Raw genomic sequence first — 24,433 nt, 5'->3', positions numbered from 1 at the left:
ATTTGCTATCGAAATTGTTAGTTTTATATCGAAAAAAACAATGTTTTTAATAAGTTTTCTGCTAATAACTCCAAAAGGTTTCGTTTTATCAAAACAACTTTACATAACAAAAATGTATCTTTTAAAAAAATAAACAAAACTGTTTTTTATAATTTTCTTTAAGACCAATAGTAATTGAGCTATACTTTATTATATGTTAGCTCTTCTTCGTCAAATGTTAAATATTGTAGTTTTAAAGTCAAAAGCCGGAAAAACTATGCATTTTTCGAGGACAACTTGTTCAAACTAATTTAAAGTATTTAAAAATATATATCTCTAAAAATAAAAAAAGTCTCTAGCTCAAAAAGTGACTTATAATAAAAAATAATGTCATCCCTATATTTTTTCTGCGAAAAAGTGATCGGAAGCAACCTCCTAATCACCACCCTAATTAAAATTAGTCATTAATCTTATTTGGTCTTCTTTATTTATGTATTATTAATAGGTTTTAGAAGTTTGAACGGCTTAGAATGATCAGTTTTAAAATAAATTAAGTTAAAAGCGAATAACGAATTTGTGTAGTTAGGAAAAAAATGGCTTTTTCTTCAGAATAGGAAGATTAACATCAGAGATACGAAAAAATGTTTAAATATGAAATTGTAGCTTATTTAATTCCCAAGAATCTGAATTGCAAAAATTTTTTCTACGGCAAAAATTGAGTGAGGTATTGACAATTAAAACTTGTAATAACATGCAAAAACCACCTTTACCAACCCTTTCAAAGTCACCTCTTTTTGCAACTGAGGATTTTAGAAAGATTTAATATTAATACGCTTATAGATCTTGTAAAAACCTACAAAATTCTTTTATGCCAAACTTTCTTAGATAAAAAATAAAAAAGTTACGGTTAAAAAATCAATATATTTTTTGAAAAAAAAAAAGGAGAAATCCAATAGGAAGCATAATAATGTAAGTAAACGGTGGTTTTAGTCATTGGCCTTATTCATTCGTCTTTATTTATGTATTATTAATTGATTCTAGAAGTTTGACTGGCTAGAATGATTAGTTTTTAATAAACTGGAGTTAAAAAACGAATAACGAATTTTTGTAGTTTGGTAAAAAATGCCATTTCCTTCAGAATAGAAAGATTAGCATCAGATATACGAAAAATGTTTAAATATGAAATTGTAGATTATTTAATTCCCAAGTATTTGGTTTAAAAAAATTTTTACTACGGCAAAAATTGAGTGAATCGTAAATCAAAAAACATTGATTTTTTCGATATAAAACTAACACTTTCGATAGCGAATAAATCGAAAACTGTTAATTTTATCAAAAAAGTATATGGAACATTTTTTGCTTAGAATGAATGATTTTGTCAACTTTTGCGTTCTAAATATAATAAAAATTTCCACTCCCGGGATGGGGTGGCACCCACCCCCATGGTAAAAGCGCCTTTCGGCATCATATAGATTTTGATCCTTGGACTATCCACTACTTATTCTCAAATTTTCAAGCAAATCGATCCATTCTGTAAAAATTTCGAGGTGAAAAGCTTCGGTTCCTGGACTACCAGTCCAGAAATTGAAATCAGGAGAGAATTTAGGCAGGGATGTGTGATGTCTGCGTTGCTATTCAATTTATATAGTGAATGAATTTTTGAAAAAGCATTACTACCTGCAAGTGAAGCAATATTTAACTTAGGACTCTAAGCGTGGATGCTTAGATTAGCATGGACACAGAAGAAAACGAACACGAAAGTATTGCAAGAAATGGGCAAAGAATCGGAAATAATAAACACAATAAAATTAAAAAAGATTAATAAATAACAGGAGGAAGGAGTAGGTATAGGAGGAAAGAGAGTGCCATGGTTGAAAAATGTAAGGGACTGGTTTAGATGCAGTTCTATGCAACTCTTCAGATCAGCGGCAGTTAGAGTTAAAAAAGTGATGATGATACTAGTATTCAACCTGCGATTGGCGGTTGGATACGCAGTGGAGTAACAAACTCCGTCGGGGCGCTACCGCAGAATTGGAAATGGGGCCCCCTTTAAAAAATTAGCCAATGCGACATGTGTAACAAATACCTATATATGTTACAGCCCAGTAAATCAAGGTAAAATATGACGATACCGTGTAATTTTCAGTGTCACCACCGAAGTGGTCAACTCAAGACTTTTCGAGTTATTTATGGGTAATCATGTTTATTGTTCAACAAAAAAACCGCGTTTTTAAGCGATTTTTCGCAAATAGTTCAAAGAATAAGTATTCGATCGAAGAGAATATTGTTAGAAAAAATGTATCTAGCTTATATAAAAAAAGTGAATCAAAAATGAAGTCTATCGACTCAGTAAAAGAAAACTTGTAGCTCATGAAAAGTTTTTCTTATTCGTCAAATTCCAAATCGAATATTTCAACGTGAAATAACCAAAAAATGAAATACTGTTTAAAACTGTAGAACTTTTTTAAAGTGTTTAAAAGAAGCTTTATTTTTTACAAAAGTTTCTAGCATCGAAACTAAGCCAGTTACGCTCAAAATACAGTTAATCCCATTTTTTTGGTAAAAAATTGTGAAAATCTCCCCCTATTTAGCACCCCAAATGAAACTAATCGTTATCGCCTTACAAAAATTATCTAACTTTTAATATCACCTGTAAGTTTCACCGCTTCAAAGTGCTTATTTTTAAAAGGGTTCTAGTATAAGGGCTTGAAAGAGTCACTAATTACGAGTATATGCAAATTTTAAACAGCCATGTCTTAACTAATTTTTGTCTTACAGGAAAAGAAAATAAAGCCAAAATATTTATAAAAGCAAGACCTACCTACATTTCTTTACCCTTTGAGATTTTTCGTATCACTAATACTTTTTAAGTTATTTTGAAAAAAAGGCATTTTTCCAAAATAAAAAACTTTTAAATTTTTTCAAAAATAAGAACTTTGAACCGGTCAAACTTACAGATCATATAAACAATAAATTTTTAAAGTAAATGGTAAAGCGCTAATGATAAATTTTATTTGGGGTGCGAAATAGGGGCAGATTTTCACGATTTTTTTACCAAAAAATGGGCCAATTTTATTTTGAGCGTAACTCGTATAGTTTTGGTGCTAGAAACTTTTATAAAAAATAAAAAATAAAGCTTTTTTTTGAAACATTTAAAAAAAATTTAAGCGTTTTTCCCGAAAATTGCTTCATTTTTTGGTTATTTCAGGTTGAAATATTCGATTTGGAATGTGACAAATAAGAATAATTTTTCATGAGCTTCAACTGTGCTTTTCCTGTGTCGATAGACTTCATGGATAAGTACACCATTTTCTGAATCTTATAAACTACATTTTTGCTACAAATATTTTTTCGAAATCTAATATTTAATTCGATAAATACTTATTTTTGAGTTATTTGCGAAAAACTTGTCTGAAAACGTTGTTTTTTTTAATAAACATTTTCACTCGCAAATGACTTGAAAAGTATTAGCATAGATAAAGAAACTCTATAGAAGAACAAAATTTGCTTATAATTAGTCAATTTATACATTTCCGGACTTATTTTAAACGTATGTTTTTCACCCCAGGCAGGGGTGTCACCCCCCGAAGTAAAAGCAACCAACGGCATTAATCCAACTTTGCAGTGGAGTGTAACTAGAACCTAAATCCAAATTGTCAAGCAAATACGTCCGTCGTGACGCTGATAATTTCACTCCAAAACTGTCATTTACTATTGGTGCATTCATGCATTGTTTATGACGACTTACATTTTTCATCTTTATTGATATAGAATAAAATAGAACACAAATTACCAAATGATTACATTCGTATTATTCTATGAGATGAACAACTTTCTTCGTGCACTATCTACTATCAGCGAATATATCTACAATTTTATTAATTCGTATAGACAACTTCATTTTCAATACTGCACTGCTTAAAAAACGTATGTATGCAAATAATAAAAAAACACATTTTTACATAATATTAGACAAGATGGGCCCTTGACATATTGGGGCTTCATGCTGCGGGGGCCTTTGTTACGCCTCTGGATAATTGTATCGAAATACTAAACGTAGGTAAAGATTAAAGAGAAAACCCATTTCGGCAAATTGCAATTCTTAAATCTTTCAATAGTCACGTACAAAGCATTATTGTTTATTGTCACACCATAAAATTTCGGTAGGCCGGAAGGGATTAAGTTTCTAGATATTATGAGATGATTCACTTGGCAAATACGTTTATTTAGAAATTTGCGTTTTTAATTTTAAACACACAACGTAAAATAATATAACAATAACAGATTTTTACATAATATCAGATGACAAGATGGGCCCCTAAACGATTGGGGCCCCCGCAAGCTTCACGCTGCGGGGGCCTCTGTTACGCCCCTGTGGATACGACGGCACTTAACGAAAGAAGAACTTTTTCCCTGGTAGGAATGTTATAGTAGACCTTAATAGCATAATACAAATCAATTTTGTTTATACATACTTTTTATAATACCGTAATGTATTTTGTACAGGCTGCTTTTAGTCCAGGAACCGAAGCTTTTCACCTCGCAATTTTTACAGTATGGATCGATTTGCTTGAAAATTTGAGAATAAGTACTAGCTAGTCCAGGGATCAAAATCTATATGATGCCGAAAGGCGCTTTTACATGGGGGTGGTTGCCACCCCATCTCGGGGGTGGAAATTTTTTATTATATTTTGACCGCAAAATTTAATAAAAACGTTATTTCTAAGCAAAAAATGTTCTATACGTTTTTTGATAAAATTAATAGTTTTCGATTTATTCGCTATCGAAAGTGTTAGTTTTATATCGACTATTTCACTAGACTGTTTTTAACTGATAAAACGTAATAGCAACGCATCGTTTCCTACTGACAAAACTCCTTAGCGACGTGATTTCTCAGCGACAAAATTATGACAGATCCATCACAAAAGTGTCTGGTAATAACAAATAAATAAAGATTTTATTTCGTTTATATGGTGCATTAATTGTCTCGTGAAATAGTCTTGTCGAATATCATTCGAGAGAAAATTATTTACCAGCAAAATTGTCTCCGGTTTCATTCAAGTTCGTTGCCTTTTGGTAATTTTCGCTTATGAAATTTTGACAAAATCAATTTAATTCGCGAAAATTGCCAGGCAACAAACTTTCATACCAGTCGAAAATATTGCCGGCAAAATTTTCTCTCTTGTGATATTATATACGAAAAAATCAATGTTTTCCTATACAGGGTGATTGATTAGTAGGGTAAAGCTCAATAGCTCCGCTAGAGTAATAGATAGCCATAAAAGTTAATAACAAAAATTTTAGCCACCTTTGAGCTTCATATTACAAAATTAGTTAGAATGTTACGGGGTGTTCGATAACACAGTGGCAGACCAAAATTATGTTTTTTTAAATGGAACACCCTATATTTTATTTTAAATTCGAAATCCTGTTAACTTCTCCATCACAAAAATATAAAGGCTTGTTATGTTATACAGGGTATTTACAAAGTTATAACCAATTTTATATGAAAATCGTAACAAGTTCAACTCCCTGTATAAATAAAAATAAGCAAAACAACAATGGTTTATTAATGCCGTATTTTTTAACGTATTGTCAAAATTTTCAAGAATGGTCGATATTGCTAATTTTCTTTATATCAAATACAGGGTGAGTCAAAACGCTAGTACATTATTTTCTCAGTAATTTTAAATAGAACACCCTGTATTTTATATCACTATTGAAAAGTACCATTACCGTACTTTAATTTTTAGATAACATTCCCTATGTCTAAATTTATTAGTTTTCGAGTATGTAGCTCATTCAATGATTGTTTTTAGGCGTACATAAATGTGTTAAAGATAATTCTGAACACCTTATGTAATTAAATATTAAAAATATTTTATTAAAAGTAGCTTCTATGTTTATCAAACATGTTTTTTTGCAAAATGTATTACTGATAAATTATGTTTCCTTCTTTATTTGTTACATTGTTACATTTACATAAAAACGTAGTGTTTAATTGTCTTCACAAAATATTGTATTTTGTGTTTGTGTGTTTTTTTGTAAAATTTATTACTAATTTTCTTTGTTTATTTGTTGCATTTACATAAAAAGATAGTTTTTAATTGTTTCAAAAATGTTGCATGTAGTGGTTGTGTTTTTGTTTGTAAAATGTATTACTAATAAATTATTTTTAATTCTTTATTTGCTACAGTGTTACATTGATTACCGGATTGATAATCGGTAATCTTCAATTGTCAATTCAGTCATGGCTTACTTAAAATTTAGATAAATTTAAACACCTAAAATAATTTGCTATGAAAAATGAAAATATCTCGAAAACTAATAAATTTGGACATAGGGAATGTTATATAAAAATTAAAGTACGTTAATGTTACTTTTCAATAATGATATAAAATACAGGGTGTTCCATTTAACATTACTGAGAAAATAATGTACTTGCGTTTTGACTCACCCTGTATTTGATATAAAGAAAATTAGCAATATCAATAATTCTTAAAAATTTTGACAATAAATAAAAAATATGCATTAATAAAACATTGCTGTTGTGCTTATTTTTATTTATACAGGGAGTTGAACTTGTTACGATTTTCATACAAAATTGGTTATAACTTTGTAAATACCCTGTATAACATTACAAACCTTTATATTTTTGTGATGGAAAAGTTAACAGGATTTCGAATATAAAATAAAATATAGGTTGTTCTACTTAAAAAAAAACATAAGTTAGGTCTGCCACTGTGTTATCGAACACCCTGTAACATTCTAACTAATTTTGTAATGTGAAGCTCAAAGGTGACTAAAATTTTTGTTATTAACTTTTATTGCTATCTATTACTATAGCGGAGCTATTGAGCTATACCCTACTAATCAATCCCCCTGTATATTAGGTATTCATTTACGATTCACTCAATTTTTGCCGTAGAAATAGCTATTTGTATAACAAGGGAGGAAAGTGTTACTTTTCCTCCCGAGAATGAAGTTTACTGCCCGACGCGTAGCGGAGGGCAGTAATCATTCAAGGGAGGAAAAGGCACTTTACTCCCATGTTATACATATGGTTTTTCCACCTTCCTCAAATATCAAATAATTTTTTCATTTTTACTTAACTTATTATATGTAACTAACCAACAAAATTTATCAAAACTGAAACTAACAAGGAGGTACAATATAACTGTCAACTGTCAAATATAAGTCAAATTATTAATGTAAACATTGTTAAATCAAAATAACAATTTACTGTTTTTTTACGATTCTGCAAAATACAGGGTGTTTTATAAATAAACGTTAAAATATATAGATACTTACGTAATAGCAAATAGATATTGTACAGGGCGTCAATAAGTTATATTTCATGAATGAAATACCGTAACCTCACTTTTACTTTTCCTCCCTAGGGAGGAAAAATATTTTCCTCCCTAGGGAGGAAAAGTACAACTTTGCTCCCTACAATCAGGTCCGGAAAAGTATACTTTCGGTAGAGGTAGGTGGAAAAAATTTTTTCGGAAAAAAATTTGGAAAAAATTTTTTCCACCTACCTCTACCGAAAGTATACTTTTCCGGACCTGATTGTAGGGAGCAAAGTTGTACTTTTCCTTCAAAGGGAGGAAAATATTTTTCCTCCCTAGGGAGGAAAAGTAAAAGTGACGTCATGGTATTTCATTCATGAAATATAACTTATTGACGCCCTGTACAATATAGAAAATAATATTACGTAAGTATCTATACATTTTAAGGTTTATTTATAAAACACCCTGTATTTTGCAGAATGGTAAAAAACAGTAAATTGATATTTTGATTTAACAATGTTTACATTATTAATTTGACTTATTGAAATTATACTTCTTTACCGGCGATAGAGGGTGATTTTTTTATATGTTAAAACCTATCAGCCCGGCGCATGCGCATTATAGCTTTGTTCTGATTGGATGTTCAAATGACATGTCAAAAATTATCCGATATGGCAGCTGTGGTTTGGAGGTAAAGGTAAACAAATGTATAATATATTAGTTTTATTGTTGTGAGGACAGAAACAAAAAAGTTTATAATATTGTAGTGACTTTTAAATAGTTTTTAAAAGCAACAGGTACGTAATAATTGTTAATGTATCATTGGTATAAACCTACCTATTTGATCTGCCAAAATACATAGTATGTAATACTTTTATTTATATAATTTGATTACCATCAAAATTTCTATCAATATTCACCTAATATATTGGTTTTTTGCTCTATGTTTTGTTGTATTTTTTCAATTCTAAATCATTTCAATTCAAAATTAAAATAATTTGATCAATTTTCAAAATATCAAAATATCACAAGTTTAATCCGTTTAGTTAGTCGATCTTCGTAAATAATGACACATAGTGTCCGTGGCTAAGCGGAGAAGGCGAGTGAATTTCAATTCCAACCGCTCTTATCAGCGCTGGTTCGATTCCCAATAGAAACTTTCTTTTTTGTTTTTTTAATACATTTTATGATTGTAAGTATATTTATTATATAATTGTATTTTCAGAAAATACGTATTTAGTTAAAAAAATTTTCGACAATTAATTTTCAGACATCATTTGTGGCTTGTTTAATGTGTTTGTGTGTGTTTTATTCTTTTATTATTTTAATTTTTGGCACTGTTCTAATAAAAATGTTTGAGAAGTAGTAAGTATAAATTAGTTTAATATTTAAACAAAATATAAATAAAAAGTATATTAATTTCGTTTAAATCATATAATAGAAGTATAACTTCTTACGTGCGTACAAAGTACACACACATTCTTTTTATTTGACAGTTGACAGTTATGTTGTACCTACTTGTTAGTTTTAATAAATTTTGTTGGTTAGTTACATAAATAAATTAGTAAAAATGAAAAAATGACTTGTTATTAATTTGAGGAAGGTGGAAAAACCATATGTATAACATGGGAGTAAAGTGTCTTTTCCTTACTGCCCTCCGCTACGCGTCGGGCAGTAAACTTCATTCTCGGGAGTAAAAGTAGCACTTTCCTCCCTTGTTATACAAATAGCTATTTCACACCAATTTCTTGGGAAAATAACCTATTATTTCATATTTAAATATTTTTTCGTATCGGATACTAATCCTCCTATTCTGAAGAAAATGGCATTTTTTAGCAAACTACAAAAATTCGTTATTCGCTTTTATAATGTATTATTATTAATTTATGGTAGGGGAGCCCAAGCGGGGATTTTTGCAGTTACTCGAGCGCGTCAGATTAGCATATGGGAGAAACCTGGTACCCTGCAGATGTACCTCTACCATATATTGGCTCTTAACACAGGGGAGTTCGTTAAGGGGGGCCCGAAAAAAAAAATCTATCCTTAAAAAAACCCGAAATTGTCAGATTAAGATAAGGTAAGTTAAGTACATGCAAAAGAGTGTATATTTCAAAAATCTGACGATTTGAGCCGGGCGTAAGGAAATGGGCGAGTCCCAAAGTTTCACAAGAAAAAAGCGAATATTTCGCGAAATGAATGACAGATCGAAAAACTAAAAAATACGTGCCCAATATTTTTTTAAAATCTATCGAATGATACCAAACACGACTTCCCACGGAGAGGGGTGGGGGGTAAATTTAATATTTTAAATACGAATCCCGCGATATTTCGCGAAATGAACATCAGATCAAAAAACTGTGAAATACACTTATTCAATATTTTTGAAAAATCTATCGAATGGTACCAAACACGACCCCCCATGGATGTGGGGTGGGGGGTTACTTTAAAATCTTAAATAGGAGCCCTCATTTTTTATTGCAGATTTGGATTCCTTACGTAAAAATAAGTAACTTTTATTCGAAACATTTTTTCGAATTATGGATAGATGGCGTTATTATCGGAAAAAACGATTGTTGGAAATGGAAAATTAAATTAAAAAATGGCAAGCGCCCACTAAAATGGAAAACTTTACTTAACTTTTTTTGGTTTTAGGACCTACTCTTCACAACCCAATAGGTCCCCAAAGCGCTCGAGTGACTGCACATTTAGCATACTTTGCTCCCCTACCATTATATTTAATAGTTATTTTCCTAAAAAGTGCAGAAAGTCATTCTTTTCCGCATGCGACTGCAGTCTGCCGAACGACGCGAAGCGGGAGTTCGGCAAGCAGTCGAGTGCGGAAAAGAGACTTTCTGCAAGAGTTAGGAAGAATATTTTTTCTAAGAGTCTTTAAAAAATTACCAAATCTTAATAAATTAATTTAATTAATATGAAAATACATACACAAATTAATTCTTTGACAAGGTTGTCAAAACCAAACTTTCAATATATTTAGTTAGCATGACGACGATCTTGGTTTCCATGAAAATGATTCAAAACGACTGTTATGGTCTACCGATTTGACTTTCGAATATTATGTCAAAATAATTTTTTTTTCATCGAATTGTCGCGTTAATTTCATTAAAACAGGAACACAATAAGATATATTTGAAATAAATCAGTAGTATTAGTCTATTGCATGTATTATAATTACTTTACCCTGTTAACATATCTAAATTAACACGCGTGCGGAAAAGTAAAAACCGCGGCGGAAAAGTAACACGCGTGCGGAAAAGTAACACCCGTGCGGAAAAGTGAAACTTTCTAAACTAAAATGCGTGCGCGAAAGTAGACATTTTTGCACGCTCGTAGAAAAACATTTTTTCGTATCTCTGATATTAATTTTTCTATTCTGAAGAAAATGATATTTTATAGCAAACTACAAAAATTTGTTATTCGCTTTTAACTCCATTCTTTTAAAAACTAATCATTCTAAGCCGGTCAAACTTCTAGAACCTATTAATAATACACAAATAAAGAAGAGCAGATAAGGTAAATGACTAATTTTAATTAGGATGGTGATTAGGAGGTTGTTTTCGATCATTTTTTAGCTGAAAAAAATAGGTACTGACATTCTTTTCATTATAAGTTACTTAATTTTTGAGCCAGAGACTTTTTTGTATTTCTGGAGATAGATATCTTTAAATAGTTACTTTAAATTAGTTTGAACAAGTTATCCTCGAAAAATGCATAGTTTATCCGTCTTTTGACTTTGTAACTACAATATTTAGCATTTGACGAAGAAGAGCTTTCATATTAAAATAAAGTATAACTCGATTACCTATTATTTTGGCCTTAAAGAAAATTAAAAAATACCGTTTTGTTTATGTTTTCACAAGGTACATTTTTGTTAAGTAAAGTTGTTTTGATAAAACTAAAACTTTTTGAGTTATTGACAGAAAACTGATTAAAAACATTACAGAAAACTGATTAAAAACATTAAAATGAATGTTTTTACTAACTTTTGCGGTCACCCCCGAGATGGGGTGGCAACCACCCCCATGGTAAAAGCACCTTTTGGCATCATATAGATTTTGATCCTTTGACTATCCACTACTTATTCTCAAATTTTCAAGCACCTCGATCCATTCTGTAAAAATTGCGAGGTTTTGTCCTATTTTAAGTTTCATTACTTGGACTATTTATAGTTAATTCAAGTATACGCTGTGAGCTCGTACGTAGAGGGGATATTTACAAATTCGCGAGCGCCAGTAGTGGCAAGTCTGTAAACGTTTACCGGAAATTTGACATAAATGTCAAAGTGATTAATTTAAAATTAAAATTAAAAACATTAATTATAAAAAATATTAGTTGGTCAAAGCTGTGGTATATATTTTTACCTTAAATATACTTACGTTTTAAATACTGAATTTAAGTTTTTTTAATGTTCCGTAATACGTAATTGTAATTTAATCTAAAAATCTTAGCGCCATCTACACGATAATTGTGAAAGTATCCGAAGTAAGAAATTCATATTTTATCAATAGAACGTCAAAATGGTTAGCAAAATCTTAAAAAATCGATTACAATTTAATTACTTTTTTGCGTTGTAAATGTTAAGCGATAACAATTAAATAATAAATTTAAAAATGACCGGTGAAAGTTGAATTAGTAATCCGCTAGGAGCGCCACCAGCGAAGCTCAGAGCGTATAGGTATGTACCTATACCCTATTCCACGAACATATTACGACTGCTGTGAATCATTTCGACAACGAATAATTTACTATGCAAATTATGAAGAACGAAAGTAAATTGCAAAATACATTGTTGTTTATTGGAACAATTATTAGAGCCATTTACTTTCGTACTTCTTATGTTGCACACTAAAATATTCGTTGTCGCGATAATCCAAGACAGTCGTATATTCGTGTAATAGCCCATACCTAAATTTCTATACATGTATTTTAGTAATTAAAAAAATATGGAAAATATAGTAACTGAAACAAAAGTAGAATTTGGATTGAAATGGACAGCTAAGAAATTGTAAGAAATTCTATAATTCGTAAAGAAGTCGAAGTACATACAGTATATAATTAATGGCCAGAGAACAAAATACATACTTAATATTTTTATTGATATTAAATACAGTATATAATATATTGAAAACAAAATACTTGCTATTTTTATTGATATTTACAACACTATTTCTCATACATATTGAGATATCTAACAAAAATATTGTTACATGTAGAAGAATAGAGCCCAAAATCTTGAAAGTAAAATATTGCAAATCATGTGTGGTATAAAATCTTTATCAAATTATCAAAAATGAAGGCACTCATGCATTACAAATGATTAAAACGAACATTTTCAAAGTAATCACCGTACAGTCTCTAAATAAAGACCAATCGACCAAACGATCTGATTGTTGTTATGACTACCTTTTGTAACCCCCAACTAAATTTATACATTATATCGCACAATCTGTGACATTGCACACCGAAGTCTGCACTTCAAGGGTAATACAATGTCACATAAAACTTACAATGAACTTTTCAAGAAGACCCAAGATATTCTTAACGAAACTTTGCAGTTGGAACCTGTGCAAGCTGATAGAAGGGATGATAGAGATCTTTTGGCAAATCTATACGTGAGGTAAGTACGTAATACAATTTTAAAAAATTAAAAGGGAAAATCCCAAATCCCAGTAGTTGGCTGTATACCACAGTTTAAAAAAACTTCTTCTTCTTCTTCGTCTTCTACGGCACTACAGCCCAAATTGAGCCTTGGCCTCCTTTATTTTTTGCCTCCACCCTTGCTTGTCTGTGGCTGCTCTTCTCCATACACGGACTCCTAAAAGGGCTTGTGCGTCGCTGTTTACTGTGTCTTCCCAGCGCTTTCTTGGCTTTCCAACCGGTCTCTTCCCTGCATTCTAGAATTCAGTGCTCTTTTTGGTAGCCTATCCTCTCCCATTCTTATCACATGTCCGGCCCATTGCAATCTTTGTATTCTAATGAAGTCTGACAGGGGTGCTTCCTTATAAAGTTGATAAAGTTCGTTGTTGTATTGACTTCAGAAGATTCCGTTTTCCCTCACAGGTCCTAGTATTCTCCTTAGTACTTTCCTTTCGAATGTGTCGAGTTTGTTTTTGGATGTTTCTTTCAGGACCCAGGCTTCACTGCCATAGCATGTTATTGGTCGAATTAAAGATTTATAGATTCTCATCTTTGTATTTCGGTGGACACTTTCAGACCGAAATATATGGGAGAGGGCAAAATAAGCTCTTTTTGCCTGCGTTATTCTCTTCCGTATTTCTCCATCTTCTGATCCGTCGGCATATATTTTTACTCCCAAGTATGTAAACTTTCCAACCGTTTCAATGTCATCTTCATGTATAATGTTTTGTGGGACTCTATTTCTTCTCGTCTGAGTCATTATTTTTGTTTTTTCTGTGTTAATTTCCAGACCTAGCGTTTTTGTTTGTGTTTTTAACTGTGCGTATGTTTCCTGTGTTCCTGTTGATGTTCTACTCATAATATTAATATCATCGGCATAAGCGGCCAGTTGAACCGTTCGGTTGGTCAGTAGGTTTCCTCCTCCAGTTTGCATTTGCCTAACCGCATACTCCAGTGCCAGGTTAAACAATGTTGGGGCCAGCCCATCTCCCTGCTTTAGTCTCTGCAAAATATTGAAAAAGTCTGTCCGGTGGTTTTGTATTCATACACATGCCTGAGTTTCATCCATTGTGGCTTTAATGAGTCTTATTAGCTTGTGTGGTATTGCCAATTCAGACAATATATTATAGTATAGGTTGTTCCTTTTGACTGAGTCGTAGGCCTGTTTGAAGTCTACAAACACGTTGTGAACATCAATATCGTGTTCCTATGATTTACGCAAGATCTGTTTGACTGTAGATATTTGATCCAGTGTCGATCTTCCCCGTCGGAAGCCCGTCTGATACTCTCCAATAATATTTTCTGCTAGTGGTTGGAGCCGCTGGTTTATAATATACGTGAGGACTTTATATTCTGTACATAGTAGAGAAATTCTACGGTAGTTTTTGCACTGGAGTTTGTCTCCTTTTTTATAGATTGGGCATACTACACTTTTAAAAAACTTACAAAGACGTAAAAACTTGGTGTGTAAAATGGTATGTTTTATTAAAAAAATTTTAAAATCAGCCAAATGGATTACAAAAATTCCAGAAGTTTTCGGTCTTAGCAGACCATCATTAGTGAAACATTGCACTCGTAAGTGAACCTAGCCTACTTTATTGTTTGTAAGAACCTTAGTGTTACATGATTGTGATGTTAGAATTAAAATTTGAAACGACACTAGGCCAATGTTATAAGATTAACTTAAAATGCAACGTGAACGTGGGTGTCTCTGTTTGAAAAATTAAAAGAACTTATTGCTACGAATGATACTGACCAACTAATTCTAACATCACAATTATGTAACACTAAGGTTTTGATAAATAAGAAAGTGGGCTAGGTTCAACCACAAGAAGAATGTTTCTCTGATGATGGTCTGATAAGACCGAAAACGTTTTTTTGATCAATTTTTTTATTCAATTTTGATGATTTTAAAAGTTTTTTAATAAAACATATTATACCATTTTACATACGATTTTTACTTTTTTGTAAGTTTTAATACAATTTTTTTAACAAAATTAAAAAAGAGAAGCTTCATAGAAAATTGTTAATTTCTTAAACGTTTTACGTAGATACTGCAAAATTGTAATTATTCTAACATTAACTTTTTCATTCGCAATTTTTTATCGCAAAGAATTATTTATAAATATTTTTATTATATTGCGAACTAGTGGAGTTACAATTTTTTTATGCAGTTATTACATTTTTTTATAAATTCTTTACTGCACTTAATTCTGTTCCAATTTTAATACCATTTTGTAGTTTGTAGTACTATTATTTTAATGAGATTCTCTGTACACAATGTTACAAAGTTCTTGTCTTTGTTAAATTTGGTTTGTTTGTTCCCATTATATGTCTTCTTTTTTTAAAATTGGAAAGAAATCCTTTGTAAAAGGTATAAAATTTTTTTATTAAAAATCCCTTAAAAGGGCTACATCACAACAAAACGTTTTCGATTTTTATAAAAAATCATCATCAGTGTTCGATCTAAAAATAAGTATAACCGATTTAATGAATATAAAGTTGTTATTTAAATTTTGACAAAGGTTAGAGCAAGTTGGTTATACTTACAAACTGGATGCTAGCTGAGCCACAAAAGAAAAATATTTTGGTAAAAACCCTTTACATATAATATAGATGCCTTAAAAGTGCATACTTCGATAAAAAGGCCTGTGATGGTCACATGGCAAACAGGATAATGCCCTAAGGTAAGGTATACAGGTTTCCCAACACGTGGGATCCAAATTGAGTTGATCACATTTCAATGACTTAATGGCAACTGATTGCAAAATGATTGATGTTTCTGAAAGGTGTCAAAAGACAGATAGACAACGTGACGTGGAATTTACCCTGTATTACGACAGCCAACTAATTGTTAGTAAAATATTTAATGAAAATTTACATAGTAATAACAAACATCAACAAAGTTATGGCTATAATTACATTTAAGTAAGTACCTTGAATATGTAAGATGAACGTGAAGTAAGAAATGATTTTTATAATGAGAAATAGCCAGAATCTATGCAGCCATCTATACATGTTCCTATTCTAATTGAAATAAGTTCAACTGTGCTGTGGAAAATTTGATTTCCATGAATTAAAAGGAATGTTTGGTTTAATTGTACCAATGGCAGAGTAAATTAGAGAGTCTGTAGTAAATGGAAGTCTGATATTAAAGTAGTGTTGAAATTAAGATAAGTTGTATGAGTCACAGGAGGAAACTGATATGATATAATGATATGTGAATTAATTGGTTAAGGTACCTGAGTGTTGATATTGGAAGTGAAGAAGAATATCAATTGAACTAATAACCTGGCAAAAGTATGAGGTCCTTTTATGTAACATAAGCATCTAGGACTAAACATGTTTATGAAATAGGGATTTTTTTTTCTCCTATTTTTTATTTTTTATACCAAGTTATCGAGTTGAATTGAAAAGGTTTAAAACTGGATGGATGTATGAAGGTGTATTGGAAAACAAGCAATATGTGTAAAATTAGAAGGTAGTGAATAATTTGTGATTTGATATCAGAATTGTTTACTGTAATGAGGTGTAATTAAAAAGGCTGGGCGCCCCAGAAACCAGACCCCACATCTATGGATAAGAGAGTGGAAGAATTAGTATAAAAACCTTTTATAAATATTTTTTTTTCTGAAGTTTAGTTGGACCCATAACGAAAACCTGATCAAATGGCGATAAGTTATGAAATTGGGTGGAAAAGAACAAATAGTGTTAGAGTTGTGACTGGTCGATTTAGTAAAAACTGTGGAAAAAGTTAAAGTAGATTATTTTGGAAGACTAGTAGAAGTTAAGGGATAATGAGTTGATGTTAGAAATGTCATCTGTTAGATAAGTAAATATGGAGGAAAGGTTAATATAAATGAAAAAAGAGTTTGGAAACAGCAAAGAAGTTTTGAAATTTAGGTTAAGAAAAAAGTTGACGATGTAAGGGATTGAAGTCACGATTGAAAGACACATGGCGGTTAACACAGTTAGGGCTACTTTGCTTTTCTCTAATTATTTCCAAGTCCTCGTATAGGTCCAGTCTTAAGAAATTCTTTTGAGGTATGCTGTGTATTAGAGAAACATTTTCCGGAATGTTAAGAGTATGACTGTTTTGTTTTAAATGTTGAAGAAAGGTGGAAGTGTTCTCTCTTTTTGTGTGTTCAAGGGAACGAGATGCTAGTCACCTACAAGTTCTTCCTATGTACGTAGCATCACAGTCAGAGCATTGAAGTTTATAAACCCCACTACGATTCATGTAGTTGATAGGGTCTTTGGAGTTGGAAAGACATTGTCCTAAATTATTGGAAACTTTAAAAGAGATGTGTATGTTATCAACTGATCTCTTGATAATATTACTGATATCACCGGAAAGGCTCTCTTGATGGAAAGGCAATGAAGCATAAATGGGTCTGGTGGTCAGATCTCTGGGAAACGCAGCCTCCCTCAGAACCCTCAGTTGTCTCTTATGAAGGAGTTTGGTTATAAGGTTTGGTTCGTAACCGTTATTGAAAGCAATTTGTTTGATAGTGTTGAGTTCTTTAGTGTAGTTAGATTGAGATAGGGGGATGGTTTCTAGACGGTGTATGTAACTGTGGAAGGCAGAGTATTTATGTGACATTGGATGGTTTGAAGACAAGGGTATGGCATGATCAGTCTGTGTTGGTTTCCTATAAATACTAAAATCGAAGTGGTCATTCAATCTGGTGATGGTGAGGTCGAGAAAGTTTATTGAATTGGATGATTCAAGTTCCATAGTGAACTTAATGTTGGGGTGGATTTGATTAATTTTAGAAAGCAATAGCTCAGCTGATGTGGAGGGTCCTGTTAAGAAAACTAGACAATCATCTACGTATCGAAACCAGTGTAGAATTTCAGGATTTTTCATAATCTGTGTGGATTCTAAATTATCCATAAATATATCAGCTAAGAGAGGAGATAGACAACTACCCATAGTACTGTTGAGCCAAGTTGACCATACCATTATAAAAATCATTTCTTACGTCACGTTCATCTTACATATTCAAGGTACTTACTTAAATGTAATTATAGCCATAACTTTTTTGATGTTTGTTATTACTATGTAAATTTTCATTAAATATTTTACTAACAATTAGTTGGCTGTCGTAATACAGGGTAAATTCCACGTCACGTTGTCTATCTGTCTTTTGACACCTTTCAGAAACATCAATCATTTTGCAGTCAGTTGCCATTAAGTCATTGAAATGTGATCAACTCAATTTGGATCCCACGTGTTGGGAAACCTGTATACCTTACCTTAGGGCATTATCCTGTTTGCCATGTGACCATCACAGGCCTTTTTATTGAAGTATGCACTTTTAAGGCATCTATATTATATGTAAAGGGTTTTTACCCAGATATTTTTCTTTTGTGGCTCAGCTAGCATCCAGTTTGTAAGTATAACCAACTTGCTCTAACCTTTGTCAAAATTTAAATAATAACTTTATATTCATTAAATCGGTTATACTTATTTTTAGATCGAACACTGATGATGATTTTTTATAAAAATCGAAAACGTTTTGTTGTGATGTAGCCCTTTTAAGGGATTTTTAATAAAAAAATTTTATACCTTTTACAAAGGATTTCTTTCCAATTTTGTGATTGATGGTATACAGCCAACTACAGGAAAACCTTTTCTTTTCCTTGTGGATTTTGTAAATTGACGGTATGGTCAACTTGGCTCAACAGTACATGCGCTTAGCCACAAAAAGGTGCACACTAAAACTGGATATATGGTTCATCTCCAATTGCATTAATAACAAAGTATTTCCGACCTCTTGTAAAGTGAAAACTCCAAGAAATGTTCCAACCAACCTAAAGAACACCTTCCAACTTAAGATATTAAAAAAGGAGATTTGTAATCATTATAGTAAGAAAAACTTCATTAATTGTAAGCTTAAGGTAACGTATGACTTATTATTAGCATCCATTGGTTTTGATAACTTGAATAGTTTTCTGAATGATGTCCAGGACAGACTGGACAGGGTGACTTCTGTAAAATTCAATAGAGTGAATTCTAAACTTAATAAACTCATCAATGACAAATCTAACTTACATATTAGTAACAATAATAACAACAATACTAAATTTTCTGATTTTGTCTTCCATCCAAGATTGAAAAACCTTTCATCTGTTGTCTTTAACAAAAATGAACTAGAACTTCTTAATCTAGGACTCAAATATTCCATTCCTAGAAAGGTTTCTGAAAAGGACCTTCAGAGTCTATCCATTGAGCTAGATATCATCATACAAAATCTTTCTGTCCCATTAAATCAAAAAACTTCAATTAGAAACTCATGTTACAAAACTATCAATAAATTCAAAAATAAATATATTCCATCTGCTACTTCTTCTAACTTATCTAATGCATATATCTCATCAAATAATCCTAATAATACATCCTCATTCAATCTACCACCTACTTCTCAAAACACTTACTTCTCCTCTTCTTTTCCTTCACTTTCAGATAAGAAACGTTTAGACCACCTCAACACCCTGAAATCTATTAAAAACAAAGTCAAATAAAACAATCTCATCATAAGTAAAGCAGACAAAGGAAATTGTTTAGTGATTCTAGACCAAAATCTTTATCATGAAAAAGTCACTACTTTTCTATCTGATAATAATTTCACTCTACTTCATGAGGATCCTTCCAAAAAGTTCATAAACAAACTTAAAGACAACCTCAAACCTTTCACAGAATTTTTTTCAGAACATGATGCACCTTATTACAAAACACCCAGCAATCCTTTGACACCCAAACTGTATGGTTTACCTAAGATACACAAAGAGTGTATTCCAATTCGTCAGTGGTTAGTTTCATAAAAACTCCAGTGTCAATCCTTTCTAAATTCATACTTAACCTCATCAACACTATGACGAATTTTTCCCCTCGTTTCTCAGTCAAAAACACCAATCATCTAGTCAATAAACTTCAACAAATTAATCTTCATCCCAACATTACTATGCTTTCATTCGATGTCAGCAACCTTTTTACTTCGGTCCCCAAACAAGAAACTATTGATCTGGTACATTCTCTTCTTAGAGCCAGCTCCATTACTATGTCTACTACCAATTCAATCATCCAATTATTACAATTTTGCTTATCTCAAGATTTCTTTGTATTTAATAATACATATTACAGGCAACCTGATGGCCTAGCTATGGGTAGTTGTCTATCTCCTCTCTTAGCTGATATATTTATGGATCATTTAGAATCCACACAGATTATGAAAAATCCTGAAATTCTACACTGGTTTCGATACGTAGATGATTGTCTAGTTTTCTTAACAGGACCCTCCACATCAGCTGAGCTATTGCTTTCTAAAATTAATCAAATCCACCCCAACATTAAGTTCACTATGGAACTTGAATCATCCAATTCAATAAACTTTCTCGACCTCACCATCACCAGATTGAATGACCACTTCGATTTTAGTATTTATAGGAAACCAACACAGACTGATCATGCCATACCCTTGTCTTCAAACCATCCAATGTCACATAAATACTCTGCCTTCCACAGTTACATACACCGTCTAGAAACCATCCCCCTATCTCAATCTAACTACACTAAAGAACTCAACACTATCAAACAAATTGCTTTCAATAACGGTTACGAACCAAACCTTATAACCAAACTCCTTCATAAGAGACAACTGAGGGTTCTGAGGGAGGCTGCGTTTCCCAGAGATCTGACCACCAGACCCATTTATGCTTCATTACCTTTCCATCAAGAGAGCCTTTCCGGTGATATCAGTAATATTATCAAGAGATCAGTTGATAACATACACATCTCTTTTAAAGTTTCCAATAATTTAGGACAATGTCTTTCCAACTCCAAAGACCCTATCAACTACATGAATCGTAGTGGGGTTTATAAACTTCAATGCTCTGACTGTGATGCTACGTACATAGGAAGAACTTGTAGGTCACTAGCATCTCGTTCCCTTGAACACACAAAAAGAGAGAACACTTCCACCTTTTCTCAACATTTAAAACAAAACAGTCATACTCTTAACATTCCGGAAAATGTTTCTCTAATACACAACATACCTCAAAAGAATTTCTTAAGACTGGACCTATACGAGGACTTGGAAATAATTAGAGAAAAGCAAAGTAGCCCTAACTGTGTTAACCGCCATGTGTCTTTCAATCGTGACTTCAATCCCTTACATCGTCAACTTTTTTCTTAACCTAAATTTCAAAACTTCTTTGCTTTTTCCAAACTCTTTTTTCATTTATATTAACCTTTCCTCCATATTTACTTATCTAACAGATGACATTTCTAACATCAACTCATTATCCCTTAACTTCTACTAGTCTTCCAAAATAATCTACTTTAACTTTTTCCACAGTTTTTACTAAATCGACCAGTCACAACTCTAACACTATTTGTTCTTTTCCACCCAATTTCATAACTTATCGCCATTTGATCAGGTTTTCGTTATGGGTCCAACTAAACTTCAGAAAAAAAAATATTTATAAAAGGTTTTTATACTAATTCTTCCACTCTCTTATCCATAGATGTGGGGTCTGGTTTCTGGGGCGCCCAGCCTTTTTCATCACACCTCATTACAGTAAACAATTCTGATATCAAATCACAAATTATTCACTACCTTCTAATTTTACACATATTGCTTGTTTTCCAATACACCTTCATACATCCATCCAGTTTTAAACCTTTTCAATTCAACTCGATAACTTGGTATAAAAAATAAAAAATAGGAGAAAAAAAAAATCCCTATTTCATAAACATGTTTAGTCCTAGATGCTTATGTTACATAAAAGGACCTCAGTATAACCAACTTGCTCTAACCTTTGTCAAAATTTAAATAATAACTTTATATTCATTAAATCGGTTATACTTATTTTTAGATCGAACACTGATGATGATTTTTTATAAAAATCGAAAACGTTTTGTTGTGATGTAGCCCTTTTAAGGGATTTTTAATAAAAAAATTTTATACCTTTTACAAAGGATTTCTTTCCAATTTTGTGATTGATGGTATACAGCCAACTACAGGAAAACCTTTTCTTTTCCTTGTGGATTTTCTTTTTTTTACTTTTTTTTTTAAATTTCATTCCTTAAGTCAACTTAGGCAGTTCCCATGTCTTCAATAATTTTGTCCTCTAAAACATTATTTTACCAAAAATTGATCATTTCCCTCATTTACTGAAGTCAGGATTCTTAACTTATTGAGTTAGAGTTAATTTTATGCAACAAAAAGGGAACATTTTCAGTGGTTGGTTGTACTTATACCATAGTTTAAAAAACTTCTTGTAATTATTATACCAATTACATTAGAAGTTTCACACTTCATACATATACGTTTTTTAAATACTGTATTAGTTATAACATGAGGTTACCGATATGATACCTACTGGATAGTCACAGGCGGCAATCAAATTATGGTTTAACCGACTCTGATAATACGGTCAAGAAAACAACAAAAAACTACTTGACTGTGCTTTCCCAGGAAAATATCACTATGGCTAAAGAATTCAACGATGGCTCCGAGTAAGGACGTTCTTAAAATACGGCAGGAGTGCGAAGAATCTCCCGCTCAGTCACTATTGGTATAAAATATGGATTAAGAATAGGTACTTGGAGCCTTCGAAGTTCATATGAGGCTGGAAAAACTATTGAAAAAATCAAGAAACTCAATAGCTCAATATTGGGGTATTAATGAATTGCGTTGACCGGGCCATGGAAGGTGCAGTGTAATGACCATACAGTACACTACTCAGGTGAAAACAATCATGATCATCGAATTGGAGTAGTTATCATAGTCATGAAGTAGGTTGAAAGTTGTATTAAAATTTCTGATATACAGTAAGCACGTAAAGGTTGGAATAAGTTCATTTTTTCATAAATGGGAAATTTTGGAAATAAATCCCGAAACGAATATCATACTACTGACGTCACCCGCTTGGGCGTGAGGGTGTCATCGATGATTTTTTAAATGAGAATAGTGGTCGTGTGACAGCGCATTTGAAAGGTAATTCAAATCTCTATTCAGTAATATAAACATTACCACAAATTAATTATACAGTGTGTCCAAAAAAATATTTTTTTAATTAAATTTATTGACATAAAAAGAAGAATGTGTGTAATTTATTTAGTTCAAAAATGTTTATTTAGCAGATAAATATTGTTTTTTGCTTAAATTCAATATTAAAGCAGCCACCCACCTGCCTCTTAGTCCTGTCGCCAGGGTGGGTACAACGGCCTCCTTAATTCAGATGGACTTACCCAAGTTTTTTTTATATATTTTGACCCGTGGAATACGAATTTTTTGGGTAACAGTTGATCCGGATGTCGATAAGATTGTTATAGACAAAGAACTTGAGGAATTACATAACAGCGATTTCTCGCAAAACAAAACATTTTTTTGTATTTTTTGGGTCATTTTAAGCAAAAAATATTCCTACAAGTTTTTTCGTAGAATGCATAGTTTTCGAGATAACCGCGGTTGAACTTTAAAAAATCGAAAAATTGCAATTTTTGAACCCGAATAACTTTTGATTAAAAAATAAAGTAGCAATTCTGCTTACCGCATTTGAAAGTTTAAGTAAAATTATATCGGTTTTGATTATTTGCATTGCTAAAAATTAATTTTTTTATTGTTAAACTAATCTATAAACACATAGTGTTTCCCGTGCCTAATACATTCGTTTTAACGCATGCTACGTAGAAATTGCCTCGCTTGCACTTGTAGCTACTCTACCTACTCGTTCGATTTTAAATGAGAAATCATAGAAAACATCACTCACATACTAGGTGTTTATAGCTTTGTTTAACAATAAAATAATAAATTTTTAGCAATGCAAATAATCAAAACCGATATAATTTGACTTAAACTTTCAAATGCGGTAAGCAGAATTGCTACTTTATTTTTTAATCAAAAGTTATTCGGGTTCAAAAATTACAATTTTTCGATTTTTTTAAAGTTCAACCGCGGTTATCTCGAAAACTATGCATTCTACGAAAAAACTTGTAGGAATATTTTTTGCTTAAAATGACCCAAAAAATACAAAAACATGTTTTGTTTTGCGAGAAATCGCTGTTATGTAATTCCTCAAGTTCTTTGTCTATAACAATCTTATCGACATCCGGATCAACTGTTACCCAAAAAATTCGTATTCTGCGGGTCAAAATATATAAAAAAAACTTGGGTAAGTCCATCTGAATTAAGGAGGCCGTTGTACCCCCCTGGCGACAGGACTATCTTGACAGTTTGAACATTTAACTTAAGCGAAAAGCAATGATTATTTTTCAAATAAATATTTTTTTCTGTTTTCTGAGAACAGTAAAATGTATTTTGAATTTAACAAATTACATACATTCTTGTTTTTATGTTAATAAAGTTAATAAAAAAAAATGTTTTTGGACACCCTGTATAAATAATTATGTTAATGTTTTTATACTGAATAGAGAATTGAATTACCTTTCAAATGAGCTATCACACGACCCCTATTCTCATTTAAAAAAATCATCGATG

General features: G+C 31.7%; 1 protein-coding gene across 1 annotated transcript in view; it reads left to right on the top strand.

Moving 5' to 3' along the window:
- The first annotated feature begins 12,493 nt into the window (after positions 1–12,493).
- The window catches only part of LOC114327108 (dynein regulatory complex protein 11), a 47,112-nt gene continuing 35,172 nt past the window's right edge, over positions 12,494–24,433 (top strand). The window contains exon 1 of the mRNA XM_050655328.1: positions 12,494–12,906. Within this exon, the coding sequence (XP_050511285.1) occupies positions 12,779–12,906 (128 nt within the window). The 5' untranslated portion in view covers positions 12,494–12,778. The remainder of the gene's footprint in view (positions 12,907–24,433) is intronic.

The sequence above is a fragment of the Diabrotica virgifera genome, chromosome 7 (assembly GCF_917563875.1).
Source record: "Diabrotica virgifera virgifera chromosome 7, PGI_DIABVI_V3a".
NCBI lineage: Eukaryota > Metazoa > Arthropoda > Insecta > Coleoptera > Chrysomelidae > Diabrotica > Diabrotica virgifera.
Note: the sequence above shows the minus strand (reverse complement) of the source record. Positions and strands in the feature narration are given on the sequence as shown.